This window comes from Callionymus lyra, chromosome 3 (genome assembly GCF_982586985.1).
Source record: "Callionymus lyra chromosome 3, fCalLyr1.hap1.1, whole genome shotgun sequence".
In the NCBI taxonomy this organism is placed as follows: Eukaryota; Metazoa; Chordata; class Actinopteri; order Syngnathiformes; family Callionymidae; genus Callionymus; species Callionymus lyra.
Window position 1 is genome coordinate 29873368 of NC_141820.1, and position 27984 is coordinate 29901351.

Consider the following 27984-nt stretch of genomic DNA (forward strand, 5'->3'; position numbering starts at 1 on the left):
AAAGAAGAAGATGTTGTGGCCTGATGCATCATTGGAATCAGTTGTGAAGCATTAAACACGGACACAAAGTGAAGTCAAAGTAATACAACTTTATTTAAGTGTAAACAAACAGAACAAAAACAACTGCATAGGAAATGTTTAAAGTCCTCAGAGCACAGAGAGAGCAGCAGGCGGCCAAAAATATTATCGTCTCCTGTGCCTTATTTAGACTGAAGACCTGACATCTGCACCCCCCATCAGGACTGTGTGTGTGTGCGAAGGTGTGTTACAGGGAGGGAGAGTGTGCTGGCGGACACACATGTTTGACAGACACACACACACAAGCAGCCTGGATGAGGAAGCACCAGTAGCAGCCATCTAAACTCAGCCGGCCCCCGCTGCACCCCCCTGCCTCTTGGACTGTGAGGAAGATACATTCAGTGGATTTGTGTTTGGACAACAGATGCGGGGTACAAACACACACACACCCGCCTGCTGGAGAACCAGGCTGCAACACAAACGCCTGTAGAGCAAAACTCCAGCCCAATATTAGAAGCATCAAATACTCCGAGTACTGCTGGTGAGGATGGTCAAGAAATGATTCAACGCACTTCTGTGTTTCTCAACTTTCCTGCTCCGACCAGCAGTGGGCGTGAGTGAGTGACACCAGCTCGATCCCATTCAACCCTTTTCTTCACAAAATACATTCTAAAAGGGCCGACGAGCAGCAAGTGGAGTGAAGCGTTTGTACCAATGATGTGGAAAGAAAACAAAGTTAAAAGACGGGAACTATTCAAAGTTGTTGTTTTTTTTAATGGAGAGATAATTTTTTTCATAATAAATGGACACAAAAGTCTAGAAGTGAAAAGTCATAATTGAAGGGGAAAGAAAATAACTACACTATCATTACGAGACACAATGAGACAAGGTTGACAAGAACTACTCCAGATGATCTTCTTCTTTCTAAACAACCCACTCTTTTCTTTTAATGCAATTATTTCAAGAAGGTCTATGACCTGAAAAATAACTTGAGCCTGTTCGTTCTCTCAGCGCTGTAACAGGCCAGACACAAACAAAACCTCAATTCTATACCTATTTTCTTCACCATGTAGCTGGTTGTTCATCAGCAGTTCCTCTTAAAGCAGCGCTGCAGAACATCTCCAGCAGCAGTTTGGAATCAAACACTCACTTTATTCTGATAGAAAAATAGGAGAACCTTCAGAGGACCTTCCTGCTACTCTGAACCACTAGATGCTGCGACGGTTATCCGTGATCATGTGACCTCTAAAAAAGCTTGCTATCATGTTAGTGCAGCAGTTTAGCTCCTTTGATTGTTGTGTAGTACTGCTGTACACACTCCTGTTAGCATGTTGCTACAATATGCTACAGCATGCTAGTCCCATGTGTGCAACAAGTCACTTTTTGTTTGTGTCTGAACTGAGAGTCAAATCAAAAAGGGTTTTTCCACTGATTTACCAGTATTTTTTAGCAACATACATCAATTTGTTTAAATATAAATCATACACTTTCACTTTTTTTTAAAAAAATATTTCAATCAAGTTTCACAATTAAAGATCTCATATGTAAGAAATATTTGCTAAATCAACATGAACGTTACTAAACAATGGTGGTAAAGTAGAGGAAAATGGACAAACGTTAATAATAAAGCTATTGAGTGAAAAATGGTCTTCATTTTTACCTTCACAAGTGAGTGTTTTGGTGTAATATTCCTTTGATCCTGTCAGTTAAAAAACAGGGAACTGGGGAAAGTCATAGTTGCATTCAGAACATGACAAATCGTGGCGGAGTTTTATCTGAACGATTATTGATTTTACTGATCATCTCATTGAAAAAGGCTATATTCTACAGTGCTGCTTTAAAAAGGAAACGTGTTCCCATTTTAACTTGAAGGAAAGAGGTTGAAGTTTAGACGTTTGGGGTTCGTCAGTTAAACAAAAAAAGAGACAAGAGTCAAGATCTTCTGCGATGACTGGAAAAAGCTCTGGCTTGTGCTCTGTGTAGCTTGGATAGAAGAGGAAATACAATCGAAAAGGTCAAAAGGTTAAATCCATCCAAACCTAAAACACACATCTTTGGGTATATATTTTGGTAGAAACCATCACAGCGACCCAGTCCACCAGAGCTTGTCAACACCATCTGAGAGACATCAGTATAATACAAATTTTAGTTTTCTTTAAAGCATGCAACAGAAAGAAATTAAGTTTTATAAAAGATTTTTGCCTCTTTTAGAGTGAAGACCTAAGGATCTTAAAGATAGAACTCTGCAAACATTCTTTCAAAAGTGGTGCACACGACCTGAACGTGAACGTCTCACGTAGAATTCTGCGTTAAAACACGATGCAAACGAGGGAAAATGAACTTTGTCGTACTAATACTGAACATGAAGGAAGTGGTGTAATGAGGCGTTGTGTTAAGAGCAACAGGGTGTAGGGAATAAAACCATGGACACAGTGGAGGTCCAGGTCATGACGAGGTATTAAATCCACAGTGACTTGTGCTGAAGATTGAGGTAATTGTTGTGCATTTATCAAGGCGGAATTGAATGCCGCTCTTCTAAAGAGGTGTTTTCCAAATTCCTCAGCCCTTGAGCACAGTAACAACGGAGGAATCTGAGGTCCAGTATTCGGGGGGCCCAGCCCTCTTAAGTGCATCCAGGGAGCGAGGATTTGTCCTCTGGTCCAGTGACACGAGTCGTGGAGAACCTCCTGTTCCGAAACACCGACCGTGTTTGGCACAGAACTCTCATTTTTGGCACAACGCTTGAGTCTGACATATTTGGTTTCTGGTGAAAAAGGCCATTGCAGTAGATTCAAACAAAGCAACAGCTTTTCAGAGACAACTGAGAGATGATCTTTGGTCCAGGAGCGATGCCCGAGAAGTGGACTGCAACACGATCACGACAGTCGAAGACGGTTTGTGGTCAAGGTATTTCAAAAGCTGACGATACAGAAAGAAAATGAGGTATTTGAAATGAGTGTAACACAGCTGAGGTATTATGTTCCATCATTGAGGTATTCTGGTTTTTCTGAGGAGATAAAAGCATCACTATTTCGGGAGGAGAAGTCAGTCCTGATCATGTGCATACAGGCTCCTCCCCTCCGAGGCCAGAGCCAGCAAGTCGGACTTTTCCAAGATCTCACCATGACTTATCGAAAGACAGGGTGGAAAAGAAAAATCACACTTGTTAGCACTGTTATAAGATCACATGGATTACAGAGGCGTTTCTTTGGGGGACTGGACTACAGCATCAGTATGAAATAAAAGGGGGGGAATGCGGGGAGGCTCTCTTTGGTGCGGGTTCCCTCCACCTAATGCAGCACAGGCTTCGGACTCAGCAGACCCACATGTGGGCAGTGCTCTGCACTCCATGACTTTTGTGAGCCTCCCAGTAACAATGACTTCACTAAGATGCTTTAAAGGGATTATTCTTTTCTAAACCTAGCCAAAGTGAAAAGTTGCCATTGTGCAGAGATTCTAACTTTGGTTCACTCTAGTAGTTGGTCTATAGACTCCGTCTTTAGAGGATCGGCCTATCAGTAATGGGTGATGGGATGTCCGGCTCCCAAGTGCACCAAGTAGAGTGCCATGACGGCGCTCTCATTAGATTGGACCACAGGCTAAAGTGGGGTGGCTTTCAACCACAGGCTACATCCAAAGGATTAGTTGATGTGGTTAATGTCCTCTGGACGGCCCGATGAGGAGTTGACTTCTGAGGCTCTTGTCACACAGCATGCCTCGTCAACGACGGCGTCATTCCATTATGACACATCATCATGCATCTCAATCCAGGGAAGTTCTTCTCCAGAATGCTGGGGCAGGTCCTGAGCTAGAAATCTTTACATACAAGAGATTTGCTTTCGCTGCAAACTGGAGAGGCCCAACATTGTTTCCTCAGATCGATTGGTTCTGTCTGATCAGACTTTTTTTTTCTCCGAGGAGGGGTGAGGAGTGTAACTTGTCGGGATCATTTAAGGGGGGGGGATTAATTCATTAAAATGGATAAAAGGGTCTAAAAAATAAAATAAAAGAACTGATTTCGTTGATCAGTTCCAACATGACCTGAGATTGTTTTGATTCCATCAAGTTCGGCTTTTCCTGTAGGCCAATGACCACGCCGAGCCACAAGGGTGAGAACCCAACCAGCCTTGTCCTGTCCAGGCAAACCCTTCTAGTGAGAGAAAGAAGCGTCTACAGCGTCTGAGTATTGTCTCAGCAACATTCTAGCGGTTTGCTCTTTTTTTAAAAACGGCACAGAAAACTCTATTAATCCTGTGCAAACATCAACTGATGGTGAATGAGGTTTTTTTTTTGTCTCTCTTAAATAACAAAGTGTAGAGGTAGACGTTTTCTTCTTTGTAAAACTTCACGGACTGATCCTCTGCTCAACGACTATGAGTACATTCATAAAGAGCTAGATGAGGTAGGTATGGAGCAGAGGGGTCGAGGTTTGAAGAAAAATGAGAAATTCCCTGAGAAGGATTTGTGAGGAGAGACGCGGAGAACCAGGAGCATCTGAGGAGGGAAGATGGCTCTTGTACTGATTATCACTGAAGAGGTCCCAGATGAAACACCGCCGACAGACTTTTGTGTGGAGGCAAAAAAAACAAAAAACATTTGAAATATCTTGGGTTTCCCTATTGGTCAGTGTGCTCCTGGTGCTCTACGACCTCTCCGACATTTGTATCGGGTTTCTGATTCATTCTCTCGCCTCCGTCTCCTTCATTGAACACTTAATAAACTGCAAAAGGAAAAAGGAGGGAGAGAACATTCAAATATTTCTTTAGAACTTGAGGATACGATTGTTTCCAAAGTCAACGACTACGATGACCCCGTCCGGCGTCACAGCCACACCAGAGGGCCGGTCCATCTGGCCGTAGCCACTTCCCTGGGTTCCAAACTTGCATAAGAAGTTCCCGTTGGGCTCGAACACTTGAATCCTGTGGTTGCGGGAGTCGGCCACGATGATGCGGTTGTCCTGGTCCACTGCGACACCCTGAGGCCGCAGGAACTGCCCGTTGCCCATGCCCTCGGAACCCAGGAAGCGGGCCGACTTGCAGTCGGGACGAATGACCAGCAGGCGGTGGTTGTTGAAGTCGGTGACCACGAGTTGGTCCTCGTGGTTGAAGGCCACTCCTCGCGGGGAGTCAAAGTGTTTCCACAGAGCTCCCTCGAAGCCGTACTTGTTGAGGAAGGATCCGTCGGGAGCAAAGAGTTGCACGCGGTGGTTCCGGGTGTCTGAGACCAAGATCTTACCCTCGGAGTTGACCGCCACGTCCCACGGGTAGTTGAACTGCCCGTTCTTGGTACCCTTTTCCCCAAACTTCAGCAAGAACTGGCCCTCAAAAGTAAACACCTGTCGGAGAAAGCAAAGGTCTCAGGCACCACCACGGTGAGAGTGGGGGGGGCATTTTGGTGTTCAGGTATATCAGGGTCACTCAAAATACTATATCAATAAATAATTGCAGGTAGAATTCTAGGGTTCAAATAGATGGCCGATTGTTAACTTGATCCATCTCAGTCAATATTTTAAAGTTAGGAAACTTGGGGAAAAGCTGGAATATTTAACAGGTTCAAAAGTTCAGTTCAAGTATTTTAATAGACATTTTTCACAGTACCTGTACACGGTGATTGTCTTTATCTGCCACAATGATTCGTCTCTGACTGTCACACGCAACACCAGCAGGCCGATCGAACTGACCGGGCCGAGAACCCAGAGAGCCAAATTTATGGTGAAAGGCACCGCAGGGCTTGAATATCTGGAGAGAGAAAGACATTTTGTCATAAATTGAAAACAAAACATTTCAGAAGCAATTGAGGACAAGGTGTGTGTGTGTGTGTGTGTGTGTGTGTGCGTGTGTGTGTGTGTATATATATATATATATATATATATATACACACACACACACTCATTCAATGTTCCTGATCCAGTTTTAGTCCCAGCCTTTAAACTTGCGGCTGCAGACGGTGATCGTTTTTAACGGATGAGTCGTGCCTAATGTTCTCAGAACAGTAACCTCATGGCTATCATCACTGTACCTGTATTCGGTTGTTGCTGCGATCTGCCACCACCACGTATCCCTCCTTGTCCACGCTGATCCCCCACGGACGACAGAGCTGCCCGTCTCCCTCGCCCTCGGTTCCAAACGACGACACCTGGGTGCCGAGGGCGCCGTAGCTCCGCCCCGACTTTGCCATCACCTTGAACGGGCTGCCCTGGATGTGCTGGTTGCACACGAGAATAGACACCAGGTGCTCGCCCTCGCATTTGGGCAGGTAGCTGACGGTGTACGAGCCGTTCTGGTGGTCCGTCAACTCCACTGCACAAAGATTGCCATCGACAACGGACATGACAACGGAGGAGAGGGCGTCTCCGCCGGAGAGACGTGGCTCGCCGTCGTGGTCGTAGCCGATGACGGTGAAGGAGGAGGGTTCTCCACACAGAGCACTTTTCAGGCCCTCGCCATGGGCTTTGGTAACCGGGGCAAAGGCTCCGCTGCTGATGAGGCCCAATGACTGGATGGCGATATAAAGAGCCTGCAGGGACAAAACCAGCGAGTTTAGATTTTAATAAACAAGAAATGATCGTAGAAAGTAAACCATTAAAAGTAATAAATAATATCCCAATATTAAGATGATTTATTGGATAAAAAAAAACGACAAAAAGGTGAAGGAGCTTGTGTGCATTGTTGAAGCTAGTCTGCTTCTTCCTACCTGGTCTGGAGGAGTAAACATGAAGCGCTCGTCCTCCTGTGGCTGCAGCAGCCCCCTGAGCGTCTTCAGTTCATGGATCTGCGTCAGCATTCGCTCCCTGGCCAGCAGCACATCGATGTGTCGTCCCTCGTCCAGCACCTGACTCACTGCTGCGATGGTGCTGTCCAGCTTGGTCAGACTCTGGTGCAGCTTCTCCACCTGCAGGTACAAAGACTTGGCCTTCACCTGGCGGATCTTCTCCAACTGAGCACAGAGAGGGAGAAAAGAAGAGGAGGATGAACATGTGCAGCAGTAGTCCAGATCCAGTGCAGTATAAACCTTAGATTCATTGATAAATACGTGCTCAGTTTTTTAAAGGACAAAAGTTTTCACATCTACAGATGTGGATACAAATGCATTATGTAGAGTATTACCAGTACTACGCATGGGCGATATATATATATCGATGTAATCAATTGATTTTTTTTTTTTAATCCTAATACCCCCCTCAGGAACTTACATATATTTACTGTCAACACTTTATTCAAGTTTAATGTGTAGTACAACGTGCCCTTCAAGTGTGTAATGTCATCGCTTAGACAGTGTCCAACGCGAAATGTTACATACAATGGCTACAGAAAATGATAGAGACAAGTTTCTTGTTAAGTTGTCATAACTTTGCAAAAAGGATTCAAACAACTCCAAACAATTTCCAAAGAACTGTAGCACAACTTATTCGAGCATTCAAAACAGAGGCCGCAGTGTTTTTAAGGATATTTTTCAAGCCGCCGTTATGATGTCACATCCTGCGGTTACGATATTCCCTTTAAAAGCCCCTTCGAGTGTTGCTAAAACTCTGAAAATAAATATTTGAGGATACTTTGTACCACACATGAAATAGACGATCAGTTAAACAAATATCAGTGTTTTTTTATACATCTTTCAATTCTGTAATTTCCTGGTGTGACGTTGCTTTGTGATTGGATGACAAGCGTGGGTTATTGCGTTTTTGTTCATTGCAAATTAATTTATATTGAATTCTTAGCAGACATTAGCAATTGGTCGAGTAGCAACGGAGAATCGGCCAATGCAGAGTGTTAAAAAAGTTAAGCAAGGAGCTGGAGAGCTTCTCTAAAAAAAAAGAAACTGTTTGGGTGCAAAGACCTTGGAATTGTTTTGGAATAAGAATTCTTAAAGAAATACAGAAAAATGATGTACCCAATTCCCTTTCTCAAGTACATCACCTTTTATTTCAATATCATTTTTTTCTTACAATTAGAGGAAAATAAATACCATATTTACATGTGTGTGTTTGAGTGTCATTGCATGCAACAGACGTAACAATCCAGCAGATGTGAGTACTGAGTAACCGTGACTGTACCAGCACAGTATCAATACAGTTCAGTCATTGTACCGCAGCAATACACAAGGCCTCATTTAACTAACTGTAATCTGTCCGGTCTACTTCAGCGACGCCATCATGTTACTTTAAACTCACTTTTAGACAATATCAACCAGCTCTACCCAGTAAATTCATTATGGTTAAAAGGTAAAGTAGTATTTATTATGCATCCACAAATGTTAAATTAATAAATAATTCAATATGACATATTATTACCTAATAATATTGTTACCTCTATTATAATCACTCATTTATTTATATTTTGGATTTCCAGAATCTAAAATCTTAAGCTTAAGAAGTCCTTTCATATTGTGGTTCTATGTGATTCGGAAATTCAGAAAGTTGCACACAGTGTCCGCAAGATGGCAGCAATGAGTTGATTTACTCAACTCAATAGTCCCATTAACCATTATGCTTACTGTAATAAGAATATTTCATAGTCAGTGTTGTAAACACAACATAGATTAAAAATACAATTTATGATTAGATAAAACCAGTTACTTTTAACAACTATGAGGTCAGTAACTTTATTGTTGGGATATAAAGATTCTGTCAAAGATGATTTTTCCACAGCTACAGATCACACAGGTAACGTTACAGTAGCAAACGAGAACAAAGACTGTGGCTCTTATCCAACATCCTCCAACCAATAGACGACACAATGGTGGACAGCCTCAACGCTCGGAGACTCTGCAAGAAACAATGTATCCAGAATAGGGGGCCCTTTTGTTCCTGTGCAGCACACAAGAAACTTCAATTTGCATGTGTGAGACTAGAGTTACACTTTATAGTCAGCGAAGACAAAGACTCAACCTGGGCTTTCTGGCTCAACTGGGTGTTTTTCCACACTGCAGGGACGGCAGCTGGGAGGTGTTTCACTGACTTTCAGGAAAACAGAGTGACGCGTATGAAACAGAGCTGATATCTGAGCAAGACGCATTACTGTCACTATTGCCTGCAGGGACGAATCTATGAGCAGCATATCAGTGCCATCAGAATATTGAATGGTTGACATAAACATCTCAAATGATCACACTTTGAATTATTGAATGCTGTGTTTTTAAGCATTTAATTCAAGTAATTCTATATTAATCGGTTGAATTTGTTGTAACTGATTATTTGAAGTCAATCATTTCTATATTAAAATGTTACATTTGTTTTTATTGAATATCTGAATTCAATAATTTCTCTATTGAACAGTTCAATTCGTAATATGTATATATTTAAATCTAATTTTGAATCTTTTAAAAATTAATTTTGTTTTATAGTTTTTCTTTATCAGGCTTCCGATTAATAAATATTCAATTTCAAATGATTCAAAAAAACATTTCTAAATTCAATATTAAACAATATTGGTAAAAAATAAATGAATAACAGCAATAACAATTAAATTGAAGAAATTTAGATGTAAAATTGTATACCATATTTCGAAGGAACCGATATACATACAAATTATGCTCTTAACCAAGTTGGTGGGGAAAATACAATTTACTGACACTCAGTGATGCTGAACAGTTACAGTAATTTAAGAGCAGAGTATCTTCACAATTCACTTCAACTCTCAGGGTCTACATTAAAATGAACAACACATCAAGGTGTTGATGCTTCTGGGCTAACATGTTTGTTGTTGCACATCTTACCTTCCACAGTAGTTCACACTCCCTCTCCTCCAGTGCTTTCTTGTGTCGGAGGACAAGGGCTTTCACCTCGCTCTGGACCACCTTTGCCTTGATCTCCACCTGCTCCGCCATGGCCTGGACCCTCTCCATGCTCAGCTGAGAAGGATAAGAACAAGGTTGGAGGACTTGTTTTTTTAATGGCAGAATGAGATTCGCTGGGATTCAGAAGAACCTTTTAGATCAGTTTTAAGAGGTTAAAAAAAAGACATTATATTTGTACTATTTTAATGGGTTCAATATGTGTATGCTTGTACACTGAACCTTTACGATCTCCTCTTGCAGGTGGTGCCAACCAGAGAGCAGATATCTCTTTATCCACATGCAGTATTTGTTATTCTATCAATGCCCTTCTTTTGGGCCTGACCGGGCCTTTTCCCCACAGGGTGAATTGACTAAAGATTTCAGTGATTCTGGGAAACTGGTGCTGCTCCGCATCGAGAAAGTCAGAAGTCAATTCTGGTGGTTAAGAGGCCTTTTTAGGATGCCATGAACATCTCCCCTTCTTGGCATGTGTTCGAGGAAGAGACCTCGGGGCTGACCCAGGACATGCTGTAGAGACTGTCTCTGGCCTGGGGAACGCCGTTGTATTCTCTCTGGAAGAGGTTCTGGTGGGAAAGTCATGGCCTTTTTGCTCCATCTGCAGATGACCTTTTTCTTCAATACCTTATACATCAAATATGATATAACCAGTACTATGCCAGGACAAAATATTTTAAAATATTATCACTCTTAAAAAAATATTAAGTCTGAAATTAAACATTTGGTCAGAAAATAATTAGGTATTTTACTGTAAAATGTATATATATATATATATATATATATATATATATATATATTTATTTTAATAATCGCACATATACACAATTTTTACTAAACTGCTTACTAAACATATATTCATTGTACAATGATTTGTTTGAAACTATCAAGGAAGTAATCCTTGACATAATAATAAATGGACAACAATCATGTAAAAATTAATAAATAAAATTACTCTTAGTCAAATTAAACTATTTAAATATAGTTTTCCAAAGTCTTTGTGTGTTTCCATTACATCCTTGACTACACGCGTTCCAAAATGTCATTCATTTCATCCGAGGCGACACGCCGACCACACCGCCGGCCCACCCCGAGCCCTCTTCCTCGCTCCTCTGGCGTCGTGTGGGAGGTCAGCAGGACAAAAGGGGGAGGCTAGATAAGGGCTGCTTTGTGATATTGGCTGAAGGGATCAAAGGTCACTAAAACCTTACAGGTCATGGATCTGCAACCTCGGTCTGAAGACGCATACCACCCACCCCCACAGAGGCAGCACACAGCAGGAACAAAGCTCGGCAGCATGGCCCTTTGCTTTCTCACAGAGACATTTGAGGCAGCTAAAGGGTCAACTGAGGACTTCACAAAGCATCATGGAACATGAATACAAAATAAGATGATCAATACCTCACATCATGTGTGAAAAGAAAAAAAAATGTAAAAACCGAGTCGAGAAATATTGACTATTGACATATTAAAAAGTGATTTTTTTTTTAACGAGAAAACAATCGGGTGTCGGGTTATGAATGTATTTGACAAACATTGTGAGAACTAAATTCCATCTTTGATCAAATTAACGTCTTTTTCTACAACATTTCTACGAAAATTTAAATGGGGATGTTAACAGCAATTTGAAAATGTTGATAATTAATCAATAATTAATTTTAAAATAACCAAAAAGCCTTCTTTGGCTTTAGGGATAAAGCTAAAGTTACAAACCCGTTGAGCCACTTCTTTTATTGACGAAACATTTTGATGTCCGTCCGTGTGTCTCCATGCTTAATCGCTGGATTCCCAGCGGACGGCAGCTTGAAATACATGGGGGGGGGGGGGGTCAAACTGACCAACCTCCCCCAGCCTGAAAGCGAGCGCAGTGGCCAACCAGGAGGTCACAAGGAAAGGGTCGGAGGTCAGGGAAGATAATGGCAGTGGAGTGGGCGGAAATTTCCTACCTCAGGGGATCGGAGCGTGCGTGCCTGTTCATATTCTGTGGCGTCAGCACCTATTCCTGCAGTGACCTCCAGTTAAACACGAGCACAAACACTAACAAAATTTGCTTCTCTACCAAACACTAGTGTTCAAATTCACCAAAGACGTGTGTGTGCATTCAGGCCTGTCGATCTACGTTGTGCAACCAGGTCTTCCAGTGTCAAGAACACTTCGACGTTAACATCCATCTACTGCAGTAAAAATGTGACTCAACCACACAAAGGTCAAGGCAAGAAAGAGATAGACGGTTTTTGAAGGTCTGCCGAAGATATAGTAAACGCCAGCATGTCAAAATGACCTCAAAGCTAGTCAAGCAAGTTGTTATGAAGGTCACAAGAGAATTAAGCAAACCTAGGAAACCAGTTTGTGTGTCATACTTGTGCAGACAAAGATCTAATGTGTGTCCAAAAACCCCCTCAAAGTATCATGTGACTCGTCCTCACAGAGATGCATCAAAAGTAGTTTTTTTTAACTTATGTAAGCTAATAAATGCTTAAAGAATTTGAGAAATGACAAGTTGCTGTTAATGTTGTGTAAGCTTGAAATAAAATAAAAGGAACCGAAGAATCGACATACTGAATTATCGTTTTCACATCATTATGTCACGATCAATTTCTATTTGAGCATTTCACTGAATTAATTATCATTAAAAAATACAGTATTCTTAACATTGTCACATGTCAATACATTTTTTAAAGATTACTTTTGTGTATGATTTTCTTTCTAAGAATAAACCATCAAATCAGATTTAGTAAAAAGAAAACTGATACTATCGAGTCATACTGCAGTGACCTGGACGTAAAGATCCAAATGGAATTATTTTGTGTTTATACAAAGAAGATGGCTACTCCACTTCACCAGAAAGCTGAATCTAAAGAAAACTTTACTTTCACTCCGCGTTAACTGTAATCGACAAGTCGAAACATTTGCAATGTTGAGACAGCGTCAATTCCGCTGTAAGGAGAGGGAGGTGCTAAATGCTCTTTTTGTTTAAAGAGGAGGAGAGTTTTCCTTTCTCTGAAATCCTTTAAATGCCACAGTCACCCCCCTCCCCCATCCTCTTGGTCACTCATCCTCCCCTTTGACCTTCATCCCTACCCCCGTTGACCCGCCTCCTCTCAGGGCCAGCTGGACACCCCCCCACCCCCTCTCCAGGGCCTTGCAAAACCATAGGAGTGGTCACTCTTGAGCATACACAAACTGATCGAAGGCGGAAAGACAAAGCTGCTTCCCCTTTGAAATCCTCCAGGGAAATCTCAATAAAACAATAGTTTTTATTTAGACGTGGTAAGATGTGGGGATTCACAACATTTATGACACAACAAAATATAGACGATAAAGATCGACGACTCCCATCTTACCTGAACAGCCTGACGTCCCTGTTGTGCATCTGCCAGCAGCTGGATGGTGATGGACCTGCTGTCCTGAACTGCGTCTTGCAAGTAAACGAAGGTGTGGTTCATGTGGCGGCCCATGCTGCACTCTCTGCAGATGGGCATCGAGCAGGTTTCACAGAAGAACAGAAAAACCTACAGAAGAAGAAAGACAAAACATGATTTATGTGGAAAAGCATTCATAATTACAGCCGGCAGACCATTGGTGCGTGGGGTCAAAAATGATTTTGTAGAAATCGTCTCAACCATACATGATTGACTACTGTATATGGAGGAAGGTTGTTTTTTTTTAAGGGCGTTCATGTTATTTAGTCATTGAAAGGAACTAAGATTGGATTCAAAAATAATCCTTGTGTTTTTTTTATCACTAGCAGCAGCACCAGAGTAGACAATCCCCATATGTTCATGTGAAAATAAATTTCAATGAACATGTTATTTTATAATGTATTGCGATAGAATTATCGGAAGTAAGGCGTGAGCTCCATGTGTCCGCCATTGTTGTCATGTGATGAGTTGAATGCATGCGCATTAGAATGACGGCCTGGGTGACATGCGTCAACTCCTCAGTGCTGGCACCGTTTCCAGTGGTGACGAAGACAAAAGTTTCCATTCTTGACCTCGATTTCAAAAGAATTCTACAGACAAAAGTTCTGGTATATTCGTTATAATCCACCAGAATACCTTTTAAAGTTTAGCAATTTTATCGTCTTAATTCTCAGCCTTCTAGGAATGTTGGAAGTAGTAAATTGGGAGAAAGTACACAAGGAAACAACAAATGTTTTATTTCTGAAAGTATACCTTTTAAGCACTTTTGTCATGTTTGAAAAGAGGATGGGATTTAATATTCACATTCTAGAAGATGCCTGAGAAAGATTAGCTGAATAGCCCACGGACAGAAAAAGGCCTGGGTGGATGGGGTGGGACCAGCAATCAATCCATCAATAAAGACCGTTTCCCCGGGGAGTAGCATAATCTAATGAGACGCAAACACACCTCCCCCTTTTATCTGACTTTCTCCACCTCTCTTAAGAGCTCAGATCCTCTTCCTTTTACTTCTTGCCAAATCACCTTCGACAGCCATCTTAACCAGTACCCCAAACCATTTTTTGCTCCACATAGGAAAATTCCTAAATTCCAAGGGGATGGGGCACACAAAAGCCAGGAATGTAGTGGAGCAAGAGTGAAGAAGGACAGGGGACAATGATGGACATGAGGCCTCAGCGGTGGTTGGGAACAATTGATGGTAAAAGGGTGCGAGGAAGTATAGCATTCGCAATTTTAGTTAGAATAAATGCTCATCTGGCAAGCATCTTTGGTCCTTTTCTGTTTCCTTTTCTACTATGAAATGTACACAACTTGGGTGCCAAGAGTTTAAGTCCTTGCCGGAGTTGCTGCAGTGAAAGGTTGGAATGCGTTACATCAAGTGAGAGATGACCATTGCAGCGTCATGATCACATGCTACAGAACCGTGCAGGGCTTGAGTGTAGCTACCATTGTGTGGATCACTAGAAAACGCTATTTTAAAGTGGTCAAAAATACACCCGGTTTGGTTTCACACAGAACTTTTAAATGAGGCTGGGCATTGAAAATAAAATGAAAGATGACATTGGTTCAAATAGATGTACAATAAAACAAGAGGGTGACAGTTTAGAGGAATGAACACATATTTACATTAATAAACTCCAAAATTAAACATGTAGTAGTAGCATATTAGCCATTTTTATCATTAAAAAGTACTTAACTTATTCTACACTAAGATAGTAACTCAGAGTTGAACAACCCTTACAACAGATTAACAGTAAATAATTGTGGTTAATTTACTTAATTTAATCTATTTAAATCTTAGGTGTTACCCTGAAGACTGATATTTTCAAAACCGCACGTGTTGGGGTCACCAACAGCCCCGTTTTGGAGTTGAAGAGTCACACACAGGGTTATATATTACATAACACACCGGCCTCTTGGTCAATATTATCGATCCACAGTAGATACTAGCAGCTCCCAGAGGTCTTGATGGGGGGGGGGGGATCATTTTGCATCGGCTGCTGCCTCTGCAGTTACGAGTGTCTCTTAAAACCACAATAAACAAGCTTTCTTTTGCCACGCGTTTCACAGAAAGATGGGAGTGACCAACAAACAACAAGCAAGTGAGAATACTCATTTTATGTATGTATACAGTATTTAAATAAAGATAAAGGGCAGTGGACGTTTTAGTAGTCATTGAAATGTACGAGAATATTACGAATAAATGCCGAGACAAATCAGCAAGCCAGCAGATACTAGTTTATTAAAGTGCATTTGAATGACTTTTCATTGCTTTTTAAAATTTTACTGAAAGACTCTTCATAGCTTTTACTTAAAATGTAAATTATAATAATAATAATAATAATAATAATCTCTATTTATATAGCGCCTTTCTAGACCAGGGTCACAAAGCGCTTTATAAGACATAATTTACTAACATAAACAGTGCTTTGCATGGTGGATACACAAACGCACACAACATCTAGGACACATGTGACATGGACATGTGAAAAACAAGTTCAAAACATGTGAAATAGGCGTGGTGTCACACCAACAGTCGTAAATTCCATTAGTAAAATGCAGGCGGGGCAGCAGTGACTCACCTTCATAGTGTATTTGCATTCTGCATGAACATATATGCAGTTCAAACAGAAGAGGTCAAGCAAAATCGCAAACTGACAACAAGACGGGCTGGTTGTTTTCCCGTAAGGGAAGCCACTGTGACGCCACAGCTTATTAACGCCTTCAATCCTCAGCTCAGGGAACAAAGTTAGCATTAAGACACCCTATGTTTGCCATTTTTCTTGCAAAGAACCATTATGCATTTAACCTAGTGTTGCTACAACAAACCAAACAAAGTGTAAACATCATCATCATAATATTTATTCTTACACTTTCTTACCAGACATCCTGATAATTAAAGTAAAAAGTCGCATTAACAGATATCATATCTGTATAGTATATTGATCATTCACCAACATTGATGATGATATTGTCAATATGTTCTGGGCTGATAACCCCGTGTATTGTTGCAGTTCAAGAACAGTGATATGTGATAGTGAGCATTTATTTATTCTCAGTCTTGTCTTGGTCCCAACAGCCTATGCTCCTGGTCGTACAGCATAATATGTGCAAATGATAGTTTAATTAGAGATTAAAACATTTCCGCGCCATGTCTAGCTTTGTGGCAAATAAAATCAAAAGCTGATTTCTTTCTGAAGAGTGATGGGGTTGCATATGTGATACGTTCATTTGACTACATTACTCAGGAGGACTTTATGTACACCGTCATTTCTTTAATTGAAAAAAAATGTTTTAAATGATAATTAAATCGCCAACCAGCCACCTTCCCTCATTGTTTCGCCAATAGATCAACATATGCACTGAAACCACTCATTGTTGTTCAAATGTAGCCATGAAGTGCAAATGTCTCTGCATTTAAAAAGCTAAATCTTGAAGAAGCAAAGAGTGAATGAATCCCTCAATGAGGCGACTCGCTAGCGGAGGAGAGGGACCAGCCCTTTTTTCCACCGCCCTCCCCTCACAGACACTGGGAACTGGGGGAGAGGGCACGAACACAGCCAGCCAGTAAAATCTCTCCGTGATGCATTCGCTGCTTGCATGCACAGCAAAGTAGGGGGAGGGGACGGGGCCGATGTAATGTCACACTGTGGTGCTAGAAAAACCAGGTCTGTGCAGAGAACGGAGGAAGCGTGTCTTCATAGGCAACTCAAGCCTGCATCACAGCCAGCACATCTGCACTGGTCACGTCCTGATGTCGTCTCCTTGCAGTATCAAATAACTCCAAACACTACGATGTCACGTGCAGGAAATATGTACCCAAGTGTGCGTCAGCTTGTGATTTCAAATTGTGTTTGGAAATCCCATCTTGGATCGGAATAGAAGAAAGACTTTTTCAGGTCACATTTTTGGGAAATCATCCCAACGCTTATTAAACTAGCCGCTACAAGAATGCAAGAGACAACCATGTCCTTTAACGCCATTTATAGAATGACACTGGTCGAGCTGGGACCCCTTAGATAGATCCCCAAGTCTCACTTTCAGATCTCCTCTAGGCCGTGACGAAAATTATATAAACAAATTGTTTATGCATATTTGAAAAAGGCTTTTTTGGGGGGGAAATAAAAAATATTGCCTCCAGTGTGCTGAAGTCTCTTGACAAGATGCAAATAAGAACCAGGAAGGATGAGTCATCTAAAAACCATAAAATAAACTATGCAAATGCAAGAGACACCTTCTATCAATATTGACAATAAGGTGGTTGTTTTGAAACTAGAATCCCGTTGTGTACTGTGTATTCTTAAAATTACCTTTAAATCATATCCTACATAAAACACTCAAATCTTGTCCAGAGGTTGCGTTTTAAAGCAACCAATAAATATAGCTTAAGGCAGGGGTCCCCAACCTTTTTTGCACCACGGACCGGTTTAATGTCAGACAAGATTTTGGCGAAGTACAATTTCAGTGATGACGTCACACACGCCAACGTCTCTTCAAAAGATCGTTTTAGGAGAAAAAAAGAAATAATAATAAAACATTCAATATAAATGTGAAATATGTTGTAGAAAGTGTCCTTCAATCACGCAATTTAAGTTATTTTCACTAATCAAAACATTTTCTCAAAGACATTTGAGTTTGCAACGTGTAACGTCACCACGAGACGAGCGGTGTTGTGTATAAATACAAAAATGATTTGACCAGCGTAAAACTGTTTATGGTGTGTTCAATACAATAACAATACACCTGAACCCACTGTGAACTCGCTTTCAACTGTATTTACAGCGTACTCGTAACATCACGCCAAAAACATAACAGAAAGTAACATCCACTCCGGCCCCTCTGTGGTCTTCAGTTGCAGTTACATAATACATCACATACAAATAAAGCAAAAAAAAACACAATAATATATACGAAAACACAGTACAATCTAATAATGTCATCTGATGGCCAAATACCCGTCTGGTACCATTAGTGCGAGCAGACTCTTCCGCATGCTCTTTAGTTGCTATGGTAAGATACCTTCAAATGAAAATTAAATGATACAGGTAAAATACCGATGCACCATGAAACAAGTATAAAGTGCATGACATGTTTTACTCACTCCAATACTATAGTTTTAAATCAATGCGAGCCCTGCACTTGCTTTTCTGCAAACATACTTTCTCATGACTTTATTCCAGAAAACCAGCAGAGTTGTTGTTTCAAATGTGCTTTTAAGACCACCTTGGTCAAGCATCTGTGCTCCGCGTCCATCTCCTCACAAAGATGCTCAAACAAGCGCGAGTTAAGTGCTTGTGCTTTGACGACGTAAATCATTTTAACAACATCCTTCAACACATTAAGTTTCGTCTGCATTTTTTTTTTTACTAGCGAGCAATTTCCCTGTGAATAACACAATGTGTAGATTCACATTCAGGCACAACCTCCTTAATCCGAGTAGCTAAACCAGACAGCCGGCCGGTCATGGCAGCTGCTCCATCTGTGCATACGCCGACACAAAATGACCACTTCAGATTACCTGATATAGAACTATCCAGAGACTTGAATAGTTCTGTGGCTGTGCTGTTGGACGGCAACGACAGTGCACCTAACACATCCTCATGCAAATCCTCCTGATAAATATATCGCACATAAAGAGGTATTATCGCCTTTTAACAACATCTATACCACTACCACGGTGACACTTTAATCCTCTTTTTGCGTCTCAATGTCTTCTGCCATTTACCGATGAGGTGGCCCTCAATAATTGCTTCTGTCCTTCATGTTCCTTGTTTTTCTCTCAAAATATTCCAACGGTCTGTCTTATAATGCAGGGTGCTTGGTCTCCAATTGGCGGATCAGTTTTGAAGGCTTCAATGGTCGCCAGATAAAACGGGCCTGTGCCGATAAATCCATATTTTAAGCAGGTATCTTGATATTGTCTTTTAAATGCAGCTTTATTTTCTTTAACGTCTTGGACTCGTCTTTTGTCTCTTCGCCAGGCCGTTTACCCGTAAAGAAACTTTCTAAAGATTCATTTTACTCATTGTGGGAAAATGTTACAGCTAACATACCACGTGACCCAGATGTGAGAAGAAAATCTGGTTATTTGTTTTAAATAAAACATTGCGACTCAATTAAAATAAGCAGAGATTATGCAATTTTTTTTAATATCTTCTCTGACCCACGTTTTAATGTCTTTAAAAGTCTTGATAAATTATTAAAAACTTGCATGAATCCTTTCGCTTGTTATAGATCACAAGGATTTCTTTAACGGTGTTGTGTAGATTAGGAAAAGCATCCTGTAAAACTACGATATGGGCGTGACTCATGGCTCTCGCTGCCGCCACGCATCCTGGTAACTCGTGTTGGCTCGTTGCCACGGACACAACATGCACTGGGACGGGCCTGTCGATGTTTTGAAACGCAGCCAGATACAAAGCGGGGGCGGTGGCTCTGAGCCTGTGCGGGGATTGGACGAAACGCTGAGCGGAGAAGGAAAACAAACCACTGTCAGCTGGCCTCTTTACACAGCGAGCATGTGACCGACTGGCGTGTGCTTAACGCTCCTGCAGGGAGGGAAGGATCGCAGAAGAGAAAATGGAAGAAAAAAGGGGGAGACTGTGGGAGGTGGAAACCAAGAAGGAGAAATAGTTTTACAACAATGAGAAGGCGAGAATGACAAAGAGGGTGAAATACAATAGTTTTGCACCAATGAAAGAGAAATATGTTTTCACAAGCTCTACAACCGTGTACTGTGACCAAGATGGCATTACAGCTTTGCATGGACTTAACAGCAAACGTACAACAACAACTCCTCAAGGGACCAGAGTTAAAATCAAACTTATATCTTAGTCTTTTTACTTGAAGATCATTCTCCTAGAAGACCATTGCGTACTCCGAAGTTATGCAAGTTGACTAAAGTAGGGTTGCTTAGATTATATAAAGACGCATAATAGCAAGTCACGATGAAGTTCTTTAAATAAAGAACTCTCTCATACTGTTGGAAATACATGGAGCCACACTATTGCAGTTTATATCGCAATTTCACAAAAACAGATTTCAGTACCTCCATAAAACAACTTGAGGATTACCCATAATACATATTTTGTCTAAAATGATGTCAAAGGTAAATTATACAATGATCTGAAATCATCTTAATACAAAGATTTTTTGCATTCATAAGAAATGTTTGCGAAGGTATGACTTTTGTTAAAGTTTATGATGTAAAATACAGAATGAAAGAATAATCAAAGCAGTGAAAATAAATTGTAAAAAATATTTTTTACATTTTTGTAACCCATTTGTAGGCCTGCGTATTGATTACAAATGTTTGATACTGGTCGTGATATCGATAACAGTTCCTGAACCATTACCCCCCCCCCCACACACACACACACACCAATTTAATAAGATCAATTCTGACAGGAGATATGTCAGTGTTGGTAATTTCTCCTCCAAGATTGTTTTCCTTTAGAAAAAGTTAACATATCATCCAGTTCCGAAGAGCACTTACAAACAAGTGCCACATCAATCTGATGAAAAAAATACACAATTCTTCTCTGAAATACGTACAATGTTTTGATACCCTGTATAAGCGAGGCTTTTTGGTCGGTGCCACAAAAGAACCGGACCTCTAAGACCCAACCCTAAATATTTGTGTAACTCAGTGTCGCATCTTGGAATTAACTGATTGTTATTCTCTGCAGTATCTGCTTTTGAAATATATTAAGGGCCCACTTCTTATTCGTGTGTGTTCACAATTGTGGGCACACGCGTAGAAAGCCCAGAAAACCTGCTCTGAAGGAAACAACAGCGCCTCAGACCAACGTTGTACAAAAAGGTTGAGGGCCATTATGTCAAATGTGTTAACAGCACAATTCCGCGGAGCGGGGTCAAACAGTGGCTAATTAAAACCCCATTTGTGCCAAACTGCTGAAGAGGAAGTAGCAGCTTTTGAATAGGTTTTAAATCCTGTTGCCAAAGAAAATGTGATAAATGCCTTCCCTTTCTGTCCATTAAATTTATATGGCCCAAAGTCTTGAAATGCACATCAAAGCCAGGACACACACACACACGGGTCGGGGCTCCCCTCTGCCTGAAACACACGCACAACACACAGGAAACAGAGAATGCGTTCTAATTACTGAGCACATGTTGCACATTAAAACCCTGGAAGTCCAACTTCATATAATCCAACTCTGGTGGCTGCGTGGAAGCACACTCTAAAGTCCACTTCAGAGGATAACTACCTGCAGATGTAAGAGTCTATTGGAAAAGCAAACGCCGCCGCCACACGCTCGGGACCGATATGATGAAACGTCACGACTCGCTCGTCCCACAGCTGCCGACTTGCGGCGAGGTGACGCTCGGGGTTTGCAGTGGCCATTGTCTGGGACGGGCGGCGGCCTGATGAGAAAGGCAGAGGCCTGTGGAGGAAATGCCCAGAATGTGTGCGAGAGCTTGAGGGGGAAGAGGGGAACCCAGGAGGTACAAACTCAAGTTACAGGAATTCCTCGGGCCTTGTATCGCAGTCTGTGCTCGTACCAACACTTCTATACAGGCACGAGAGCCTCTCCGGTAATTACAATAGCAGCTCAGGAGGGCCGATTCAAAAACACAACTATTGAAAGCCAAATAAAACGTTGATAGAATGTTGAGCTTACTCTTACTTCCCCCTTTTTCCCCAACGTACAAGACGACTATATTTCATAATTTCCAGGATAATTACAGTAACTAACAAGCAGATGTATTTTTAAAACCACAAATAAAATATAAAATAACTAAAGGCATTTTTGAGAAATAGTGAGCTAATGAAACAATCTGGAGCATAAACCACTTGATAAAGAGACTTCAATATAATTCACAAAACAAAAAAAAAACAATCATTCAAAACCGTATGATGTCACAGTGTCACTGGTGAAATGCACAGATTCCATATCAGGCATGTTCCTGCTGATGTCCTACTTCATCTTAAATTGTCTGGTGGAACTCAAAGTGTTGTACAAGTCATTTTTCACTGACATTCCCTTGCATCTGTAAATTGCAACTTTATTGCTGTCCTTTATTGACCTTTATTAAGTCCACGGAAAATTCTGTTATACGCTTGGCTAAATCATTCAGCCTTGAGAGCCCCACTGGGATAAGATGATATTTAAGTTGTTATACCATTAACTGGTTGTTCTTCTGTTCTCTGTGTTACAAAGACATTTATTAACATTCAAAAGAAAATATTTTAATATAAATTTGATTTTTCATTAGGAAATTATAATCATCTCCATTATTTCAGCATAAATGTACTGGATAAATTTCATTTACTTACTGCGCAATCGACCCGCTCTGGATGTGACGTGGTCTAAAAGCAGTTTATAAAAAAAAAAAAGGAAAGCCCCACCCATTGTTTCCATGCAACATATAACAAATTTAATCATAATGGCCCAAAAGACAAAAAAGGCCAGAGTGCATCTCAAAGCAAAAATTGTCACAACTAAAAAGTTTTAAAATATTACGTCTTAACGTCATTACTATACTACTAATGTATACACTTGCTGTGACATTACAACCCAACACGCATCAAAGGCCTGTCAAACTGATTAGACATGACAGCGTGGCGTCATTGCCGAGCAACTAGGATTCATGAGCGTCTTCCAGTAACCTCCACCCGGAGCCTATAAAACCCATTCTTGAGCGAGGTGCCGAGGAGTGAAGCGAGCGGCCAGTTTTCATGGTAATGACTATATAAGACCGGGATCTTACAGGATTACCATATCATTAGCCGTTTCTCAGAAGAAGCTGGGTATGGATTTGTGTTTTGGAGGGTGACATCACAGCGAGCCGTGGATGCTCCTTCGGTGTAATCCAATTTTCCATGTCCACCTCACACACAGCGAGGGACTCGGGTGGCCGGAGCAATTCTAGAGAAGCAACTTAGACTTTCATACCAGTTCTGAACTCTCGGGTAATGATTGCAGAAGGGGACACATTTGTGCATTAAAGGGAAACTAATGTGAAAATCGAACTCTCCTAACGCGTTTCAAATGTTGACGTATTCCTTTCCAAGATGCAGTAAGTCCCTCAATCATGACCATGTTTTGAACTTATTACTTTTAAGTTCTCCCCCGTCTGATCTGGATGAACGAGAGGTTGCGAGAGCAGAGTGCGTGTAGTTAGATTAAACAAGATTTAATCTCCAGAAAAACAACACGTTTCTGTGGGCGGGGATTAAGCACATTTTCTACTTTAAATATTTCTATGAAAAGAGTTTAGTACAAACACATACTGATGAGTACAATAGAGTCCAAGATCTATTTAAGATACACGTAAATCAACACATCAGTTGACCTTAGAGCTCGTTTTTCACACTAGATGATTCTAGATTTTGAAAAGGAAAAGAGTTTTCTTTCTAAACAAAAAAAAATGCTGTCTGATCTCCTTTTCTTCTAGTGAGATTAAAAACAACTAAAAACATTGGAAAATGTCTGAATAAAGAACGTGTATGACTTGAAAACTATTTAATCTTCCTGGGGTCAAATTAACATTAGGCAGCAATTTAAATATAAAAGCGAATTAACAAGAAGCACATGTAGAATAAGGTTCGCAGAAAAGGGAAATAAATGTACAATAATAGCGCTGCTATACAAGTCTTTATATTTTCATCCATCCGATTCAAAACCAAAAATGTAGTTAACATGCACAAACGTATGCACATGTTTGGTTAATAAAAAGTAGTTTGTTGCCATGAGAGTTGGACGGCTACTGTTTTGACACAGATAAGGGGAAACAGTCTTATCTAGGAGCGTTTTTTTCTTCTTCCATCTAAGATCATGGAAGAGCTCAAACGGAGATAATAGAGAATCATCGAGGCTGACAGCTTCACAGTTCTACGAATCATCGTTCTTCATTGATACTCAAACGGTCCACTACAAGCATTGTATCGAACAAGGCAGAGACAGAAAATCGGTCGAACACAACAATCCAATAGCATCCACTTCTGACCAACAACATTCACTCATGACGCACACAAGTGCTGCTGATAAGATGCATGTGTGAGGTCTCCACCACAGGACACACATATTGGTTTTCAAACTTGTAACGCAAGCAACGAAGAAAATACAAAAAATAAAACAGTTCACTTTGGATTAGGTTTAGATGCATCAAAAGACCTTTGATTTACAAAGAGGGAAAAGCATGAGATTTAATTATGACATTGGACAATACCTTATTTGCAGGTAGTCTTTAGACATTTATTTGACAAATGCACTTTGAATTAACTAGTCGACCGTTCATGTCATTGAATAAATGCCAACGCCGTCTGAAAGGATGGAAATTACATAACTTTAAGTCATTTTATCTTTCCTTTCACAGCTTTATACGTTATAAGACACTAAAATCATGTTATCCTTGTATTTCGGGTTCTTTATTTTTTTTTAAAGAAAATTATACTTTACTTTGAGTTAGAACCATCCAGTACACATATTATAGACAAAGAATTTCAAACAACAATTTAGGATTCCTTTCATTGTGTGGCAGACGGTGTAAAGAAAAACATTTTAAGGAAAGAAGATAAAGAAAAGCCCAGCCTTCTCCTGTGTCACTCCATCCCCCGAGGCTCAGTGTGCATGAGAGAGGCATTACTGGGAAAGGACGCCTTTACTGGAAAACTGAACCCACCTTTTTACTGGCATTGGGGATGGGGGTGGCAAGAAGGCGTGCGGCGGGTCAGTGAAAAACTAAATTGGAAATCCGAACTGCGCTCCAGTGGGATCTTTTTAACAGATAAAACCGAGATTGGAAAAACACTTTATGTGCTTGTAGCCCCGGCGGCGCCCCAATGTGTCACAAAAACATAGCACCCCATGAGGCCATGAGTCTGATAGAAAATATCATGTGTAACTTCAAACATTTTGATTTTAAAGTCACTTAATATGCTTTCTTAGTATTTATGAATACAAGTAAACAACATTAAATATTGTGCAGCAACGAGTTAAATGTATTCGAGGGTGACACCACCATGATAACTTCCTGGTCTGTCCTTGAGCAAGCAGAGACTCACTGGCAGAGAAAGAACAAACGCATTAAGTCTTAGCTTTGATGTCCGTTTGGAATATGACTGCAAATATTTTATTCATGATCCAAGGGACATGTGTGGCGCTTCTTCTGTGAACAGAACTTCTTTGAAATGTTCTTCTCTTCAGAAATCAGAAGCAGCAGCCTAGAACTTTGGCTTCAGTGGTTTTTGTTATGGTTCTGGACCATATGAGGGATTCGGGAAAAAAAAAAAAGCAGCATCGCTGTCTTGAATGATTTTTAAATTAACCCTGATCACAGGAAGTTAAAAAAAAACAGTCAAGCCCTGAAGTTGAAATGTGTCTTTACAATAAAGAGAAGCTGGTAGATGTGCATGGATGGGACTTGGAAGCATGTGTGGAGTTACTCCAGGGGCCTCCTCTTGGATGGTGTGGTACAGATTAACCAGTTTGTGCATGCGTCTTCACATGTGTCAGTGCATACATGTGTGTTTGCGAATCCAGCCCATGTACTAGGTGAAGAGCCACTCAGATCCCTTCCAACATGAGGCCATATTGTCCTCCAGTATGGTTCCACAATTCACACACACTGCACAAAAGTGTTTTGCAATTATTGTTAGAATATTGCTCCAAGCTGGGCTACACAGGTACTTTATTTCTGTTTTGTTGTAGCAACTTCATCAATAAAAACATATAAAAGACATTAAGTAAATAAAAATATATAACCGATCATGTATTGGTAAGAATCTTGCGATTGAATACGATCCCGGGACGAAGATACAACAAATTGTGATACTGTTTGAACAAGAATATTGTAGTATTGCCCGAGTACTTGACCGGCACAGGCAATATTACACTCTTGACAAAGTAGTTACTGCTTTCATTTGTTTTGAAACCAAAATACGTCTTAAAAAAAAAACTTTTTAAATGGCTGTAAACAACTGTATCCTCTAGTCCTCAGTCATCACCGGGATATTGCTGGAATTCATTTTTACTTTAGCTAATGGCCGGTTTAATTGCAACACGTTAATGAACAAACTGTTTGAATATTGGTATTTTAATTGTGCCCTTTTATTTTAAACATGCTTTATTAAAGCGTAAACAGTACAATAACTTTGGTCAAAAAGACCCAAAAATATAAATAATCAAAATCAATACAGTGCTGGTGATTATCAATACAATATCATGGATTAAAAGGTTGCGATTATATCACCGGATCAATATTTTGATAACAGCCTCAACATAATGACATCATATCGGGCTCCACTCACCTCATTGTCGTGTTGTTGGCAGAAGCTCATGCGGTCCTGGAACAGGGACAGCAGGGCAAAGTTGTTCTGGAGCGATTGGGCCAGAGACACGGACACCCCTGGCTGGCTGGGTTTGCCGTTGATCCTGCCCAGGAGAAGGTTCTCCCCCAGGCGCTCGATGAAGTGGTCCTTGGTGAGCCGGACCCGCTGGTGGGCTCGTACGCAGTTGTCGCACAGGTACTCTTGGCAGTCCAGGCAGTGGGACGATGCGTGGTTGTCTTCGTCGCAGGAGCTGCACTGGGGCTCTCCCATGTGGTGGGGCTGCAGGAGACCCGTGTGGGGGTGCAGGAAGCTAGAGGAGCCCAGGCCTCTGTGATGGTGGCCATTCTTGTTCTGGATCTGCTCCTCCGAGCTCACCACCACGTCCAACATGTTGCTGAAGAGGAAGTTGGACGAGGGCAGCGAGTCGACGCCGGACTCGGAGATGGAGACCTTCTGGTCGCAGGTGGGACAGCGCAGCTTCAGGGGGTCCCCGGGACTCCTCTGGCCCTCCAAGCATTGCCTGCAGAAGGCGTGGAGGCAGGGGAGGACGTGGAGCCTCCTGGTGGTCTGGCTGGAGGAGGAGGAGGTGTGCGACGAGGAGGAGGAGGTGGAGGAGCTGGAGGAGATGGGAGCAGAGGATCCACAGAGCTCCTTGCAGAGAGGGCAGGTCTGCAGGTCTGAGTCTGGGAATGAAGCCATTAGCAGCGCTTGGATCATAAAGGCTCAGATTCAACTTGAGGTATTCATTTGGCGACTCTCTTGGCCTGCTTAGTGGAGAGGACCAGGTCTGGATGTCATGAGGTATTTCAGTCACTAGAGATGATGAGGTAGACACTTTTCAAGAGTTTCTTCCTGGAATGAGGTAGGTTTTTTGTTTTTGTTTTTTAAAGTTTTCGAGGCTCAGTCGTGTAAGGCGCAAGTCCTTCTTGGACCTTCTGTGTTTCGACCAATAAAAAAATAAAAAAAACTTTCAACGCGTTTCAATTCGCGTCGTAACTTGACGACGAACCTGGTCTGATGTTAACCTGCCGCTGCGTCCGCCGAGTCTAGTCCACCATCTGTGTTGTTCAGGCGGCGAGGGGCGCAGCCTGCACTCGGTCCACGACCCACCGACTACTGCTCATTTGACGGCGACGGTATCACGAGAGTGCGGAGCATCGCGGCGTCCAAAAAAAAAAAAAAAAAAAGAAGGCAGAGAGTCAAAACAACACCGCGAACCTCAGCTCGACCAGAGGCCGCCTTCCAGTCTCCCGTCGCCGCGTCAGCCTCTGGCTCGTCCTCGCTGGCTCTGCATGGAGGAATGTGCGGGGCGTGAACCTCCAGCCGCGCGGACACGCTGCTCCAGAAAGACGCCGTTAAACGACCGACGTGTTGACGCCCGTGCTTTGGGTGGTTCCGGCGGTGTTTCTGAGCGACACCGAGAAGCGCTGCGCTCTCGTGTTTCTGCTCGACCAGCTC

At 41.5% G+C, this 27984-nt stretch overlaps 1 protein-coding gene across 1 annotated transcript; it reads right to left on the bottom strand.

The window, feature by feature from the left end:
- Positions 1-74: 74 nt before the first annotated feature.
- Positions 75-27950, bottom strand: trim71 (tripartite motif containing 71, E3 ubiquitin protein ligase). Its single transcript, XM_087787496.1, has 7 exons — positions 26506-27950; positions 13152-13319; positions 9733-9867; positions 6712-6954; positions 6037-6534; positions 5616-5756; positions 75-5353 (listed from the first exon to the last, which is right to left on the bottom strand). The coding sequence occupies exons 1-7, from the start codon at positions 27241-27243 to the stop codon at positions 4781-4783; spliced, it is 2496 nt and encodes an 831-aa protein (XP_087643622.1). The 5' UTR covers positions 27244-27950; the 3' UTR covers positions 75-4780.
- Between the last annotated feature and the right edge of the window lie 34 nt (positions 27951-27984).